At 42.3% G+C, this 16437-nt stretch overlaps 1 protein-coding gene across 1 annotated transcript in view; it reads right to left on the reverse strand.

The window, feature by feature from the left end:
- Positions 1-16437, reverse strand: part of LOC107397294 (adhesion G-protein coupled receptor G2) — a 102606-nt gene that overhangs the window by 83276 nt on the left and 2893 nt on the right. The window contains exon 2 of the mRNA XM_070554575.1: positions 13666-14573. Coding sequence (XP_070410676.1) covers positions 13666-13673 — 8 coding nt within the window. The 5' untranslated portion in view covers positions 13674-14573. The remainder of the gene's footprint in view (positions 1-13665; positions 14574-16437) is intronic.

The raw sequence follows: 16437 nt of genomic DNA on the forward strand, positions 1-16437 counted from the left end.
CCGCGGATTGCCGAACCCTGAGCTAGGGCATGTGCGGCGGACACACACACACACACACACACACACACACCCACACACACACACACACACACACACACACACACAAGCAAAATATACTTGTTTTCCATTACGTTTATTGGGCCCACTTACATTTTCTTAGGCCCACCCACAAATGAGTTTCTGGCTACGCTAATGGTGACTTTTGACAGACTTCCCTGAGCTCCGCAGCCATTACACTTTTCACCTTGCACACCCCCTAGCGGCAGCTCGCGCGCACCACTCTTTGGGAATCCCTGCCCTATGACAGCAACCTCCCGCGACCATGAAGAGGACAAGCGCAAGTGAATAGATGGATGTTTTAATGTAGTTGGTACATTATGACAAAAATTATAAACTGTACTTAATTACTTAAGAATTGATTATCACAGTGGCAATTATCAGAATCATTGAAATTCAGAAGTAGTTAAAAATGGGACTTTGTCTTCTCTTATCTGTATAAAGTGTTTGCATTCTATTTTTTTCCTATTGTATATTTTATTCTATTTATTTCAATATATATAATTTATTCTATTTTGTACATTTGTGTACAGCATTTTATTATTATTGTATTTCTATTTTACTATGTAACCTTTGGTCTGTCCACTTCCTGCTGTGACAAATAAATTTCCACACGTGTGGGACTAATAAAGCTTACAGTATCTTATCTTATCTCTTTTCTTGTCATTGTTTTTTTTTCACTGTTGGTTTATTTTACACTGTAATAAGAAAATATGCAGCAGTGCTGATTATCAAATGTTTACTTTTACTCATCTTTTTCAATATTTAGGTTATTAGGAGACTTTTTTTATTTATTTTCACAATGATGGGGACCAGTTGTCAATGTTTTTGAAAAGGGCTACACACACTCACGGAAATATTTAACCCTAAAACTTAAGATTTATGTAATTTTTTTACATGACAAATTCCCATTTACTTTTTTTAGGTAATTTTTAGACAAACCTACCAAATGAACTTTACATGATGCATATTCATTAGTGTAATAAAGCCTATTAATGCTCAAGTTTGTGTATTTAGTATTAATAAAGTATAATTACTCTAAATTAATAAGGAGGGCATTTGTTTCAAATACATTAATAATATTGTTTGAATTGCATAAAAATTAGGTTACCTATGATGGATAAATAGCATACATTTATTTGAATTACATGTCATTTATACTTGTGTACTCAACCAAACCATCCAAATTGCATCATATTTATTTAATTGTTTTCCATTTAGTACAAACAATAATGATGTTTAAGAACATTCAGATCACCTTGTTAATTAAACAACTTTATTAGCATTAAAGCCTCTCAACATCCATCTCATGAAACTCAAAGGACAGAACGTATCTTTGTGGATATCCTTTGAATTTTTTTTAATGATTAATGCATGTACAAATACTTCCACCTTTCTAATCCATCTCACTCCTCTCCATTCCCCCTCCTACTTTTTCTCCATCCAGAGTACTACTTGAGTGACTAAACTGCAGAAATAATCTAATGAATTAAACTTGAGGAAAAAAACTAAGTTTAAAAAGAAATCTGGAAAATGTCAGATAATTCAGCTCATCAGAGCAAAGTGCTAAACTGCCCAGCTACACGAAACATACTCTCTACTTGTGGTCTTTCAGTCTGTGTTGAAAGTTGGACATCAACTATGAAGGATGATTTTAATGAATTTTTGAAATTGACATAGTTGTATTTACTGTATTGCATTAATTACAAGTTTGCTTTAATATCTGAGGATTTCTACAGTAAATCTGTCTGAAATCTTGCACACAGGTACAGTAGGTTTCCCAGAGGAAGGATGTGGTGGGTGTTGGTCATCAACTATGAAGGATGATTTTTAATGAATTTTTGAAAAATGACATAATTGTATTGACTGTATTGCATTGAATACAAGTTTGCTATAATATCTGAGGATTTCTACAGTAAATCTGTCTGAAATGTGGCACACAGGTACAGTAGGTGTCCCAGAGGAAGGTGTGTGGTGAAAGTTGGACATCAACTATTAAGGATGATTTTTAATGAATTTTTGAAATTGACATACTTGTATTGACTGTATTGCATTACTTACAAGTTTTCTTAATATCTGAGGATTTCTACAGTATATCTGTCTGAAAAGTGGCACACAGGTACAGTCGGTTCCCAGAGGAAGGATGTGATGAAAGTTGGACATCAACTTTGAAGGATGATTTTTAATGAATTTTTGAAATTGACATAATTGTATTCCCTGTATTGCATTAATTACAAGTTTGCTTTATTATCTGAGGATTTCTACAGTAAATCTGTCTGAAATCTGGCATACAGGTACAGTATGTGTCCCAGAGTCATAATGTGTTGAAAGTTGGACATCAGCTATGAAGGATGATTTTTAATGAATTTTTGAAATTGACATAATTGTATTTACTGTATTGCATTGAATTCAAGTTTGCTTTAATATCTAAGGATTTCTACAGTAAATCTGTCTGAAATCTTGCACACAGGTACAGTATGTGTCCCAGAGGAAGGATGTGGTGAAAGTTGGACATCAACTATGAAGGATGATTTTTAATGAATTTTTGAAATTGACATAATTGTATTTACTGTATTGCATTGAATACAAGTTTGCTTTAATATCTAAGGATTTCTACAGTAAATCTGTCTGAAATCTTGCACACAGGTACAGTATGTGTCCCAGAGGAAGGATGTGGTGAAAGTTGGACATCAACTATGAAGGATGATTTTTAATGAATTTTTGAAAATGACATAATTGTATTGACTGTATTGCATTGAATACAAGTTTTCTTTAATATCTGAGGATTTCTACAGAAAATCTGTCTGACATCTGGCACACAGGTACAGTAGGTGCCCCAGAGTCATAATGTGTTGAAAGTTGGACATCAACTATTAAGAATGATTTTTAATGAATTTAAAAAAATGACATAATTGTATTGACTATTGCCAGGGCCAGATTAACACTTTGTTGTACCATGGGCAACACTATTAAAGGGCCCCATCATCACAACCCAAGGATCACCATATACTCAATACTTGAATGCCTGACATCACGTAACCCGCTCAGGGTAACCTTTGACCCACCTCGTGTGGACTGACCAATGAGGAGAGGGTCTTAACTTGAGGCCCTCTCTTCGTTGGACAGTCTGCATGAGACCGACTCTCAACTGACGTTCAAAGTCATAGGTAGCGAAGCGTCTCTGTGCAGCGCAAAAGCCCGGGTGGACAGCTTGTTTAATATAGGGTGACCATATTTCCATTTCTAAAAAAGAGGACAGGGGTTCTATTTCGTCTAGTCTTAGCCCTTAAGCGAGCTGCTATTGGAAGGATGAGCTCAGCATCAGCCAATCATGAAGAGCTTAAATGTACGCCCACCAATAGTGGGCCCCCTTGTGGGTATATAAGTGGAGTGACTCCACTGTTCACCTCCGTTATCTCTTCAAGCCAAGCTTAAGAGCTTGCTTTAAAGAGCAAATTATCGAAGAAACAACATTCAACTCACCGGCCATGTCCAGCGACGTCAGGACCTGTCCAGCCTGCCAGACGGGCTCCATCTCCAGTGGTGACCTACGCTCCAAGTGTGAGGTCTGTCTCGGGGCTCATCACGCTGGCCTGGCCTTGACCCCCCAGGCCTCGTGCCCGTTTTGTGCCGCTCTGCCCATGGCTGAAAAGGTCCGCCGGGTCGAGTACTTCACCCCCACTACAGACGAGGAAATTCCGGTGGCTGGCACGCACTCGCTGGACAAGGCTTTTCAGTTCTTCGTCGTCGGTCGGGAGCCGACTGGCTCCTCCCGACTGGACGATGTCATCGACAGTGAGGAGTACGACGAGGCTGGCTGCCATAGCCACGTTTCCCTCCTGTACAACACGGAGGTGGACGAGCCTCGAGAGGAGTACGATGAGGCTGGCTGCCATAGCCCTTTTTCCCTCCTGTACAACACGGAGGTTGACGAGCCTCGCTCAGCGGGTCCTTCTGCCCCAGTGGCTTCTAGCTCCTCCCTGCCAGCAGTTAGAGCACTGCTCCAGGAGCTGCCCGCCATCATCAATCAATCAATCAATCAATCAAAGCTTTATTTATAAAGCGCCTTCCGCAACCCTGTCAGGAAGCCCAAAGCGCTGAACATGGTTCAGTTGTAGGTAAATATATAGAATAAATCAACAATGAAAGCAATTCAAATTACAAAATACAAATTACAAAATAGATGAAACATTCTGGTACAGGACAAATGTGTGAAACACAATTGGATTGAGTGGATGGATTGAGTGAACCAATGAAAACTGTGAAATAAATTCAACATAAAAGAGGGCCAAAATCAAACATGTTCAGGAAACGCCAAGCGGAGGAGGTGTGTTCTTAGGTGACTCTTAAAGACTGGCAGAGATGGGAACAGCCTAACCGAGGGTGGCAGCTCGTTCCAGAGTGACGGTGCTAGGACTGAGAAAGCCCGGTCCCCACGGGTACGACACCTAGAATGAGGGACAGCGAGCAAGCCTTGGTCAGAGGAGCGCAGAGTGCGTGATGGGGAATGTTTGTTCAGGAGAGTGGCCAGATAGGGGGGAACACCACCCTGGAAGAAATGATAAACAAAGACGAGGATTTTGAATTGTGAGCGATAGCAAATCGGAAGCCAGTGCAGGGAGGCCAGAACTGGACTGATGTGGTCCCGTTTCCTGGTCCCAGTCAGGAACCTGGCTGTGCTGTTCTGCACAACCTGTAGGCGACACAGTGATGACTGACACAACCCTGCATATAGAGAGTTGCAGTAGTCAAGCCGAGAAATTACAAAGGCATGCAGTACCCGCTCCAGGTGGGCTCTCGACAGCATAGGCTTGATTTTAGCAAGGCGTCTCAGGTGAAAGAAACTGGACCGGATCACAGAATTGATGTGAGCATCAAATTTAAGTCCTACATCAATTTTCACCCCCAAACTGGTAACAACTGGTTTTGAGTATGGAGAAAGAGGGCCAAGATCAACATAACGATCCACATTCCTGCTGTTGGGGTGAAAAACAATGAGCTCTGTCTTTCCCTCATTCAGATGTAGATAGTTGGCCATTAGCCAAGATTTCACCTCATTAACACAGGACACAAAGGACTGGATAGAGTGACCTTTCTCCTGACACAATGGAGAGTAAATCTGGCAATCGTCAGCATAGAGATGGAATGATAGGCCATGTTTTCGAAAGATTGACCCCAGAGGAAGCAGATAAATGGCAAACAAAAGAGAACCAAAGATTGACCCCTGCGGGACCCCCCAGCGGAGCCCCTCCCAAGAAGAAAAAACATCACCCAGTTTAACACAGAATGTCCTGTTGTGGAGATATGATCTAAACCAATCCAGAGCTGACCCTTTGATCCCAATCCATCGTTCCAAGCGATCGAGTAGAATCACGTGGTCCACTGTGTCGAAGGCTGCTGTCAGGTCTAACAACAGAAGCACCACAGATGTTCCGTGATCTAGTGATAGATAGATGTCATTTAGGACCCTCAGTAGAGCAGACTCTGTGCTATGGCCAGACCTGAACCCTGACTGGAAAACCTCAAACAGATCAGAGTCAGCTAAATGTGAGACCAGCTGCTGATAAACGACTTTCTCAAGCAGTTTAGATGTAAAGGGCAGGGTAGAGATAGGCCTGTAATTTTCTATCACAGAGACATCAGCACCAGGTTTCTTCAGGGTCGGCCGAATAACTGCTGCTTTCAAAGCAGCTGGGACCACACCTGTGCTGAGGCTCCCATTGATAATCTGACCAAGTGAAGGGCCAAGGCACGGAAAGGCAGCCTTCCAGAGACGAGGCGGCAGAACGTCAAGTGGAGAGCCAGATGGCTTCTGCCTCGCAACAAGCTTATTCAGCTCGGAGTATGAAACAGTATTGAGGGAGCTCAGGGTGGGTGGTGATGGAGGAACTGGAACAGGGTCAACAGAGTTACCAGAAATGACTGCTCTAATGCCCGACACTTTATCTACAAAGAATCTGTGAAAAGCTTCAGAGTTTCCAGCAGCTGTAGGAGACATGGAGCTAGGCTCCTGGTACACCAGAACAGAGTTTAGCGTTTTGTAGAGAAACTTAGGATTATTGGAGTTAGTTTCAATGGTGTCTGCAAAATAGGCCGTTCTGGCAGCCCTCACAGCATCCTGATAAGCAACCAGAGATGCTTTGAACAACTCATGCGAGACCTGTAGGCCATCCTTTTTCCACTTTCTCTCAGATGATCTACACGCCCGCCTACAAGCCCTTGTGACATCAGAGAGCCATGGCTCCCTCCTAGGTCGAGACTTGCACAGTTTGAGAGGGGCAACCACGTCCAGGACCTGATTACAAAGTAAATCAAAGTGTTGTGAATAGTGTTCAGTGTTAGATGGATCTGGGTTAAAGGTCTCTAACCTTACAGACATACAGTCCACAAACTTTGAAATAGTTTCTGCATCCAGGGCTCTGAACCTAGTAGCTGGAGCTTCACACACAGGGACAGGACATGGCAACGTAACATCACAGAGTATAGGAGAGTGGTCAGAGAACACAGGACGCAAAGTCACAAGGTTCATGACGGCGAGACCAAAAGAGAGAACCAGGTCCAGGGTGTGACCCCTGGCATGAGTTGGGGACAATACCCATTGAGTTAAATTGAATGAATCTAGCAAATTAAAAAAACCTTTAGAAAGCACATTATCAGGACAGCAGATATGGATGTTAAAATCACCAAAAAATAGGACATAGTCATATTTTAGGATGCAGTCTGCCACAAGATCACAGAAATCATTAAGGAAGTTAGAGTCAGTCTTTGGAGGGAGATAAATCAGCACAATGAGCAGGCGGGGGGAGATGCACAGTTCAAATAAGCACAGTTTCAAGGAAGAAAATGACATGGTGGGTGTAAGCTGTTTACAAGGAAAGCTGGATTTAAAAACAACAACCAGCCCTCCACCTCTGCCCCGTGATCTAGGGATATTAAAACATGAGCAGCCAGGTGGTACCAGCTCGAGTAGGGCGCTTGAGTCACCAAACGGGATCCAGGACTCACAGATCCAGAGAAAACCCAAGTCATGCTGAATAATCTCCACGGTCCGCAAGGGGCTAGCCGTTCCGGAACCGGCTCCGCCTGAGGCAGATGATTTGGCAGGAATTTTCGGGTCAACACAGACGCGCTGTCCAGACTCCGTCTGGCCGTGTTTTCCCGCTGCCATGAGCTTCTGGACCGCCGCCTTCTCCGAGCCTGCTAGGCTTAAGGCACCAATTTCCACATATGCGCCCATTACCAAGGTCGAGGGCTTTTCCGACCTGGGCTGGCCATCCGTTCCTCCACTGGAGCCGGACTTGGCCTCACTGTGTGGTGCCAAGAACCACCTCGCTGACCCGCGAGCAGTTCCCGCTTCTAAGCATGACCAGCTGCTGAGGCGGCTCGCCGATCATGCACACCATTGCACCTTCCAGACCGGCGCTGCAGGAAATAACATCGCCCTTCTTGCCTTTGGCATTTCCAAAATCGTGGAAGAGCTTGATGTTCCTGACGAGTCAAAAACCATCATTACCAATACTGCTGGTGCCATTCTCAATCTGCGCTGCTGTACTCACCGGTTCTGCTCGCATTGCTGCCTGGCAGACCCTCATCCAGCGGGCCTTGTGGCTCAAGGCCCTGCCCTCCATTCCTGATCACCTTCACGGGGAGATGCTGGAAGGCCCCATCACCTCTGACGTTCTGTTTAGTCCCCATTTTACGAGCGTCATCGAGAGGGCTCAGAGGGCGGCTAGGGTTAGGGTTAGGGTTAGGGTTATGGTTAACCCTAACCCTAACCCTAACCCTACTTTAATATAAAGCGGGAGATTACAGATACAGTATTTTGCTCATGCCCTTGCTGCCCTGGGCCTGGGCCCTTTAAAGTTCGTGGGCCCTGAGCAATTGCCCAGTTGCCCATATGGTTAATCCGGCCTTGACTATTGCATTAATTACAAGTTAGTTTTAATATCTGAGGATTTCTACAGTAAATCTGTCTGAAATGTGGCACACAGGTACAGTAGGTGTCCCAGAGTCATAATGTGTTGAAAGTTGGACATCAACTGTTAAGGATGATTTTTAATGAATTTTTGAATATGCAACCAGACTGTCACGATGGCGTATTGGGCAGTTCCATTGCAACATGCGGTATCGTAAAGACTGGTGTAAACGCGCAAGGAAATTTTCACGGCGGATAAGATGCGGCTGGCTTGACCGCGGCTCACAAATGACGGCTCACTTGACCATGGTGGTTGACGCGTCACGCTTGTGCGTAATCATATCGGAGCATTCTGAGCTGACGAGGATGTGAGATTCTGGGATTCTCCTCAGACGGCTCCTGGATGCGTCGCCACATTGGAGACTGGAACAAGCGCTATTCAGCCAAAGTTTCATAATCAGGGAACATTTTCTAAGTGACAAGTCTCTCTTCAGTCGGAGGAATCTTCCTGCATGCGCTCTGGTTCTGCGACGTGCTCCAAGCCCCTCTCCACATCTTCAGCTCGCTGTGGACCTTATGTACACGCTGACAGCGAGCTGCGCTGAGCAGTGTCCAGCTCAAATGTTCAGATGGGAATCATTTCATGAGTGATTTAGCTACATCTGCAATGTGCGAAACGAATAAAGTGTCAGTTCGTCTGCATGCGTCGGGGTAATTCTTTCTATTCTTTCTCTGTCAAAATAAACGGTCAAATACGGGAACTGTCCGGTCAACACAAGCCCTGCTTTTAACTGTTCTGTTTTCTTGTGAAAATTGTTGCAAAGAGATATAATTTAACTTGATTACCACCAGAGCCAGGCGCACTGCGCCGTTATCTCCGTCGCTGTAAATGAGGGAAAAACAAAATGATCGGATCCTTTTCTGACCTTCCCCACCTACAAAGTTTAATTACAACAATCAAACGTGACAGAGTCTGGATTTGTATTCTGAACAGTCTAAACATGTTTTAAAAAGAAACGTATGACAAAAGTGGCACCTGCTCAGTAAAACCACCAACAGGGTGAAAAATATCTAAATATTGTCGGCAGAGACGGGCTACAACTTCTGGATCCACTTTATATAAATCGTTTTATTGATTATCGTCTTATGAAAGATAACTTTGACGTACACGAGCGACCGGTACCGGCTGCTGTCACCTGTTGTGAGCAGCGCTCTGCTGTCTGAGGGTAGGCCCCGCCCACAACGCCGTGGCTGCTGTGGCTCCCAGTGTTTTCTTTACTGTGGGAAACGGGTAATAATGGCTCTTTGATGGGAACAGGTTGCCGACCCCTGGTTTATGTCTATGCGAGGACAATAAAGCTTTGAGGTTTTACAATTACTTCTGGGGGCAGAGTTGCAATGACATGCGCACGGCGTTGCCCTAGCGCCAATTTAAAACAGAAAAGGCGGACAGGGATACGGGGCCAACATTACCAGTAATCAAAGATGTACCCGTTACATTTAAATCGGATGTCTGGGCTAATTTCGGTTTTGGGATCCTGGATGTGAAAGAATCACTTAACACAGTATTTGTTTACTATTTTTAAGTTCAGTAATATTCTATCTTAAAGCTATACCGAAAACATTATTTCTTATATTATTTAAGTAATTATAGGCAGCACACTTTAAACATTATTGCTCACTATAGTGGATAGATGAATGTTCTGTTTTTCAGGGATTTCAAAATTAAAAAGAAATTGAAAACTATTCTACTGCTTTTATTAAGTAATGAACATTTTTGTGTGAAGAATCGTGATGCATTTCAGACTCAAATCGAATCGTTAGGCAGATAATCGGAATCGGATCGAATCGTGAGGCAGGTAGAGATGCACACCACTAGTGAGTGCTGTTAATAATAATAAAGTTGTACCTGAAGTTTGTCTAATAAAGCCAGTCTGTTACTCCTCGTTCTTTGTAGATCTTCACGTCAACAAACAGTTTATCTACGGAGATCACAGCCCGCTTCCCATCCTGGAAGAACTTCTTACACAGCGGGAAGAGAACTCGGCGGTGATCCAGAATTTCTTTAGGAAACTGATCGTTAAGGCTGTAATCTTTACCTTTAAGCTCTCTCCCGTGGCTTTTAACAAGATCTTTCTGCTTAAAGTGCTCAAATTTTGCCACGATGGGACGAGGTCTTCTGCTGTCTGTTCTCCTGGCTCCATGACAATGTACCCGATGAAAGGTGATGTTTTTAACCGTTTCCTCAGGTATCTTCATGTGAGTGTGGATAAAGTTCTTGATGGTTTGTTCGCAATCCTCCGCTTCTCCTCCGGTCTGCTCTGGAAGGCCTGCGAACACCAGGTTATCTCTCATGCTGCGTGATTGGAGATCCAGAACCGTCTCCTTTAGAGCTTTATTGTCCTGGGAGATCCGATCTATTCCTGCAGTCAAGGAGGAAACCGATTCCCGCAGAGACGCGTTCTCATCCGCGAGCCACTCCACCTGCTCCTGGCTAAACTCCAGAGATGTTCGGAGGTCCTGGAACTCCTTGTGAAGCACCTCTAGCAGGTGGAGTCGTCCCTCAAATCCCAGAAGCCATTTATCTATGGACTGTAGTAAATGTAAGACATCCTTATGGGGAAATGAGGACTCGGGCGAGTCCTGGGGACGGCTCCTCTTGGTCACAGGTGTTTCCGTCTCAGCTGCTGCTGCTTTCTTCGGTCCCATGACAAAAAACTCAAAAACCTCGTCAATATATATTTGCAAACTTTCTAAATTTTCTCCAATTACCTCCAGGTTGAGTGTGTTATATTTACCAGATTTATTTATTTTTTTGCGTTGATTTTATGTTCTATGGGTGCACTAAGGTTTGTCCCATGAAACGTACATGGAGCTGGCTCCAGAGAGAAGAGATTAAAATTTTTTGATGAGTTAAAAAGAGTGGAAGCGGACATAATATTATTACAAGAGACTCATAGATCTGCCACATCTGCAGATGAACTTAAAACACCTGAGTTTCCCAGCATGTTGTCTGCCTGCTATAACTCTAGGCAAAGAGGTGTAGCTACAAACTGGATTCCAAAAAGGTTGGGACACTACACAAATCGTGAATAAAACTGAATGCAATGATGTGGAGGTGCCATCTTCTAATATTTTATTCAGAATAGAACGTAAATCATGGAACAAAAGTTTAAACTGAGAAAATGAATCATTTTAAGGGAAAAATATGTTGGTTCAAAATTTCATGGTGTCAACAAGTCCCAAAAAATTTTGGACAAGTAGCAATAAAAGGCTGGAAAAAGTACATTTGAGCATAACGAGGAGTTGGAAGACCAATTAACTCTAATTAGGTCAATTGGCAACATGACTGGGTATAAAAAGAACTTCTCAGAGTGGCAGTGTCTCTCAGAAGCCAAGATGGGTAGAGGATCACCAAGTCCCACAATGTTGCGCAGAAAGATAGTGGAGCAAATATCAGAAAGGTGTTACCCAGCGAAAAATAGCAAAAGCTTTGCAGTTATCATCATCAACTGTGCATAACATCATCCGAAGATTCAGAGAATCTGGAACAATCTCTGTGCATAAGGGTCAAGGGCATAAAACCGTACTGGATGCCCCGTGATCTCCGGGCCCTCAAACGACACTACACCATGAACAGGAATTCTACTGTAAAGGAAATCACAGAATGGGCTCAGGAATAATTCCAGAAACCATTGTCAGTGAACACAATCCACCGTGCCATCTGCTGTTGCCAGCTGAAACTCTACATTGCAAAGAAGAAGCCATTTCTAAGCAAGATCCACAAGCTCAGGCGTTTTCACTGGGCCAGGGATCATTTAAAATGGAGTGTGGCAAAATGGAAGACTGTTCTGTGGTCAGACGAGTCACAATTTGAAGTTATTTTTGGAAATGTGGGACGCCATGTCATCCGGACCAAAGAGGACAAGGACAACCCAAGTTGTTATCAATGCTCAGTTCAGAAGCCTGCATCTCTGATGGTATGGGGTTTCATGAGTACGTGTGACATGGGCAGCTTGCATGTCTGGAAAGGCACCATCAATGCAGAAAAATGTATTCAGGTTCTAGAACAACATATGCTCCCATCCAGACGTCATCTCTTTCCGGGAAGACCCAGCAGTTTTCAACAAGACAATGCCAGACCACATTCTGCATCAATCACAACATCATGGCTGCGTAGGAGAAGGATCCAGGTACTGAAATGGCCAGTCTGCAGTCCAGATCTTTCATCTATAGAGAACAGTTGGTGCATCATGAAGAGGAAGGTGCGACAAAGAAGGCCCAAAGCGATTGAACAGTTAGAGGCCTGTATTAGACAACAATGGGAGATCATTCCTATCTCTAAACTTGAGAAACTGGTCTCCTCGGTCCCCAGACGTCTGTTGAGTGTTGTAAGAAGGGGAGATGCCACACAGTGGTGAAAATGGCCTTGTCCCAACTTTTTTGGGATTTGTTGACACCATGAAATTTTTAATCAACATATAATATTGAATTAAATCTTTAAATTTTAGTATTGTTGAATATATAAATAACAGATTAGTGTGTTCTCTAAATCTAACGTTGTGAATGACTTTCAAGGCTCTTTTCTGTATAATGGACAAAGGAACAATAGATGTTTTATAAGTGTTACCCCATACCTCTACACAGTAAATAACTATGTGTTACTGATTCAACTATGTAAACACAACATGTTTTCATAGCTGAATCAGTAACACATTTTTAATATAACAGTTTGACAGATAATAATTTTTATCAACAACAAATTTGTTTTAAAAAAGCTACTAAAAGAGATCAGCTGAAGCAACCTGGTTCAGGATTTAGCCAGTTTGTTCCTGTTTTTGACAAATCTGACTTTGGGTTGAGTTCCTCTACTTTGGACAGGCTTTAAATTCAAATCTTCTTCTTTTCTCCTTTACCTGTCTTATTTTTTTTTCCATTTTAAACACAACATGTTCTGTTGTAGCCAGTTTAAAAGGCTAAAATTAAATACCCAAATGACAATTCCCAAGAAAACGCTAAAAAATGTTCCAGAGGTTCGGGTTAACTTTGCCAAAATCAACCTCAACCCTTTTAACGTCTACATCAGGAGATAAGAGAGGAAAACCTGCTTGTTTGGATTGTAGATAAAACTATTTCTGTCTTTGTGCTTTGATTTGAATAGATCTCTCTTCCCTCCAGGGCTGAAGGGCAGCCACACCCTTTCAGGTTACCATGACGATCAACTTGGTTCTGAACCACTAACAACAACAAAATTGACAGGTTCTTATTTTGAATTCTTAAAATTTTAATGTTACCACAAAATTTTACAGGCCAAACTGTCTGCTGGAGTCATTGGACCTTAGCTCAAAGAATGCAAACCTCACGTTGGCTTTATTACGGGAAGCTCATCAGTTATGTTACAAACATCTTTTCTTTACATCACATTTAAATGATGTTTAAGAATTTAAAGTTAGAATAAAAAAACATTTTCAGAGCTCAGAATGAATCAGCACCAAAAGACAGGAAGCTGGCCCAAACAAATTCAACAAACAGACATCTGACTGGACACACACAGCTTCTATGATCTTGGTTATTAACACATATAATTACACAAGTCTTCCCTTTTTCCTTTAATGCTGGTTAACCTTGCACCATGCATCGGCTCTGATTAACAGATCAACTGGTCAACATTAGGAGAGTGATAACCTACCTACCTTTGCATGTTGGGGAGCACAGCCGATGTGACGCTAACAAAGCAGGACAGTGTTTATAACTCACCCACTTAATGGGAAGTAGACTTAAGAAAAAAAAACATTATGTAAATGACCTTTCAACACAAATGAGGAAGTGAATAGAATCATCAGTGTTCTGTCGCTGCTCAGATAAATCACCCATCTTCCATCTACAGGCTGCTTACTTATTCTGTTACAGGTGTTTTCCTCACAGTTAACCATTATTTCATAAACATTAACAGTATGACTGCACTCATGACAGATCACTGCTCTGACCACCAGAGGGCAGCGGTTCACTAAAAACCAATCCGATCCAGCTCTACCAGAAAAACGCTCAGGCTCTTTTCCCTCCAGTTTGACACCAAGAATTGAACTTTTAGAAAAATAAAGCACCATCTATAACTTCAGATGACATTAAGATCATATGGGAAATGTTCACTAATTTGCATTTCACATGGAAATACCGACTCAGGGTGTGCTTTAGAAAGTAACTGCTTGTGCATCATGTTTTGTTTTTGTTTGATTTGAATTTTCTACAGACTACAAAATTTCCATATAGAGGACAGAAAAAGCCACCTGACATTTATGTGTTTATATACACATCTGTGAGTGTGTATTATTCTTTAGGTAGCTGTGGGATTAGCAGCCTAGGTCATATTACAACTTTAGGACAGAAACAACACGCGTACACTTAGGTGTGGTTTCTTGTTGGAACAAGTGTTGTAAAATAGAGTTCTTATTTGTTATAAAAGAAACCTGCCAGGATGAGCCCCATTGGCGAAGGATTTCCATGTGTTGGGGTGGTGCATACTGCTGGTGACCGCAGGAGTTGATGAATTTGGACTCTGGTGATGGATCTACTGCTGACAAACAAGTTAGCTACGAAACACCTGGAGATTTAGAGAGCAGAAAAAGAACCAAAAATGGAATTAGAAACCTTTCTGATTGATATTTATTTCCATTAGTAATCTTTACTGTCACTAAAACTCACTAATACACTATAATTTACATAATCATAGCATAAATACACACTTTTACAAAAGCTCTTGAATAAACTAATTCATTCCATCTGCTTTTAAAATCCATCTTCTCAAGGAACTGAAATTTACAATCTTACACACACACACACACACACACACACACACACACACACACACACACACACACACACACACACACACACACAGACTGTGTAAAACAGGATTACAGGTGTTTTACCTGCTCTTTTTTATATTTCTATTGTGAAAATGGGCTTCAGGAATGGAAATAGACTGGCAGATTTCCAGAACATTGTCTGTTTTTTAACTTGATTATTGCTTTGGACATTCACCTGTTTGTGAGCTATTTATATATTTAAATTTTTAGAGACCGTGTTGGACCTTAAGAGTTGCCATATGAAAGCAGAGACTTAAATCAAATAGACAGGAAGTGAATAATCCGTACTCTCTTCATCTCTAGTGGTTCATCTCCTGCACATCGTTTTAAATCAAATCTTCATAAATCCTTATTTTGTTCATCAAATGTGGGTCCGGTACAAGAAATACTAGACTACTGTTTTTACTGAAGCACATCGACCGTATTATTTGTGTTGTTTTAGTTAGTTTAAACAACTATGTGCCGGAGTTCACTCTCATGTTTGTGGGAATAAATGAAAGCAGGTCATCTATAAGACCAGCTCCAAACTGGATAATATCTTATCTCATCAGGCCTCGTCTACGCTGTAGGGGGAGGCTCCACTCTACTTCTACCATCCTTCAGCTGACAGACGCACTTCATGTCTGGAGCGCAAGCAAATACCGGAAATGCTTTCCTGTCAAAATGAAAAAAACATTTGGTCACAACTAACTGGACTTTTGAACAAGTAGTTTAATTTTAAACCTTGCATTCATTAAGTTTTATGGTTTAACGTCTATTTAAAAAAAACTACATGTCATGTTGTGATGGTGGAGATGATGGACCAAGTGTGGTGGAGCTGACCAGGAGGCAGGAATGCAGGCACGGATAAAGTAAAAATGGGTTTAATGGTGGAACGGGAGAGACGGGACAAAACACACATGAACAAACAACAATGATCCAACCAGAACAATGAGACAAGGAGGGCTTATATAGACAGGGAGGAGCAATTAGGGAAACAGGAAGCAGGTGTGTGGAGTGAGGCTGGAGGGAAGGCAGGTGACAACAATTAACTGGATGGGGAAGAGAACCAGTGGAGGGCAGATAAACCTAACACTATATAACACACAAAACTAAACCTAAAGACTAAGGGAAGAACTCACACAAACACATACACATACTGACACACACAAACTATGAACTGGGGAACAAGAGGCTGGGGCTATAACTTAAGACACACAACAGAGACGCAGACAAAGGACACATGAGGGCGCCATGAAACACAAAGAGAGGGTGCTCGCTGCAGACCTACAAAGGCGGAGCTGCACCATAAGGTGGAGCTGCACCAGAGTCAGCCCCGCCCATTCATTCAAACTCAGCCTAGCCCACTGACTTCCGTTTTTGTTTTTCAACATCGCAAACTAACCTGACCCACATGAATTACGGCTGTTACTAGTTTACAGTCGTTAATGCTATGTTCTATGCTCCAGTTAAACAAGATAAATATAACTTGCTACATGACAAAGCTAGAATATATCTCGAAATAAAAAAGTTTCTGTTAACGAATATCAGCCCACAGCCGCTCTAACAAAGGTGACATACAACAGCATGTAACACTATCGAATTGGTTCTGGTAGTCCA

The sequence above is a fragment of the Nothobranchius furzeri genome, chromosome 9 (genome assembly GCF_043380555.1).
Source record: "Nothobranchius furzeri strain GRZ-AD chromosome 9, NfurGRZ-RIMD1, whole genome shotgun sequence".
NCBI classification, from domain to species: domain Eukaryota; kingdom Metazoa; phylum Chordata; class Actinopteri; order Cyprinodontiformes; family Nothobranchiidae; genus Nothobranchius; species Nothobranchius furzeri.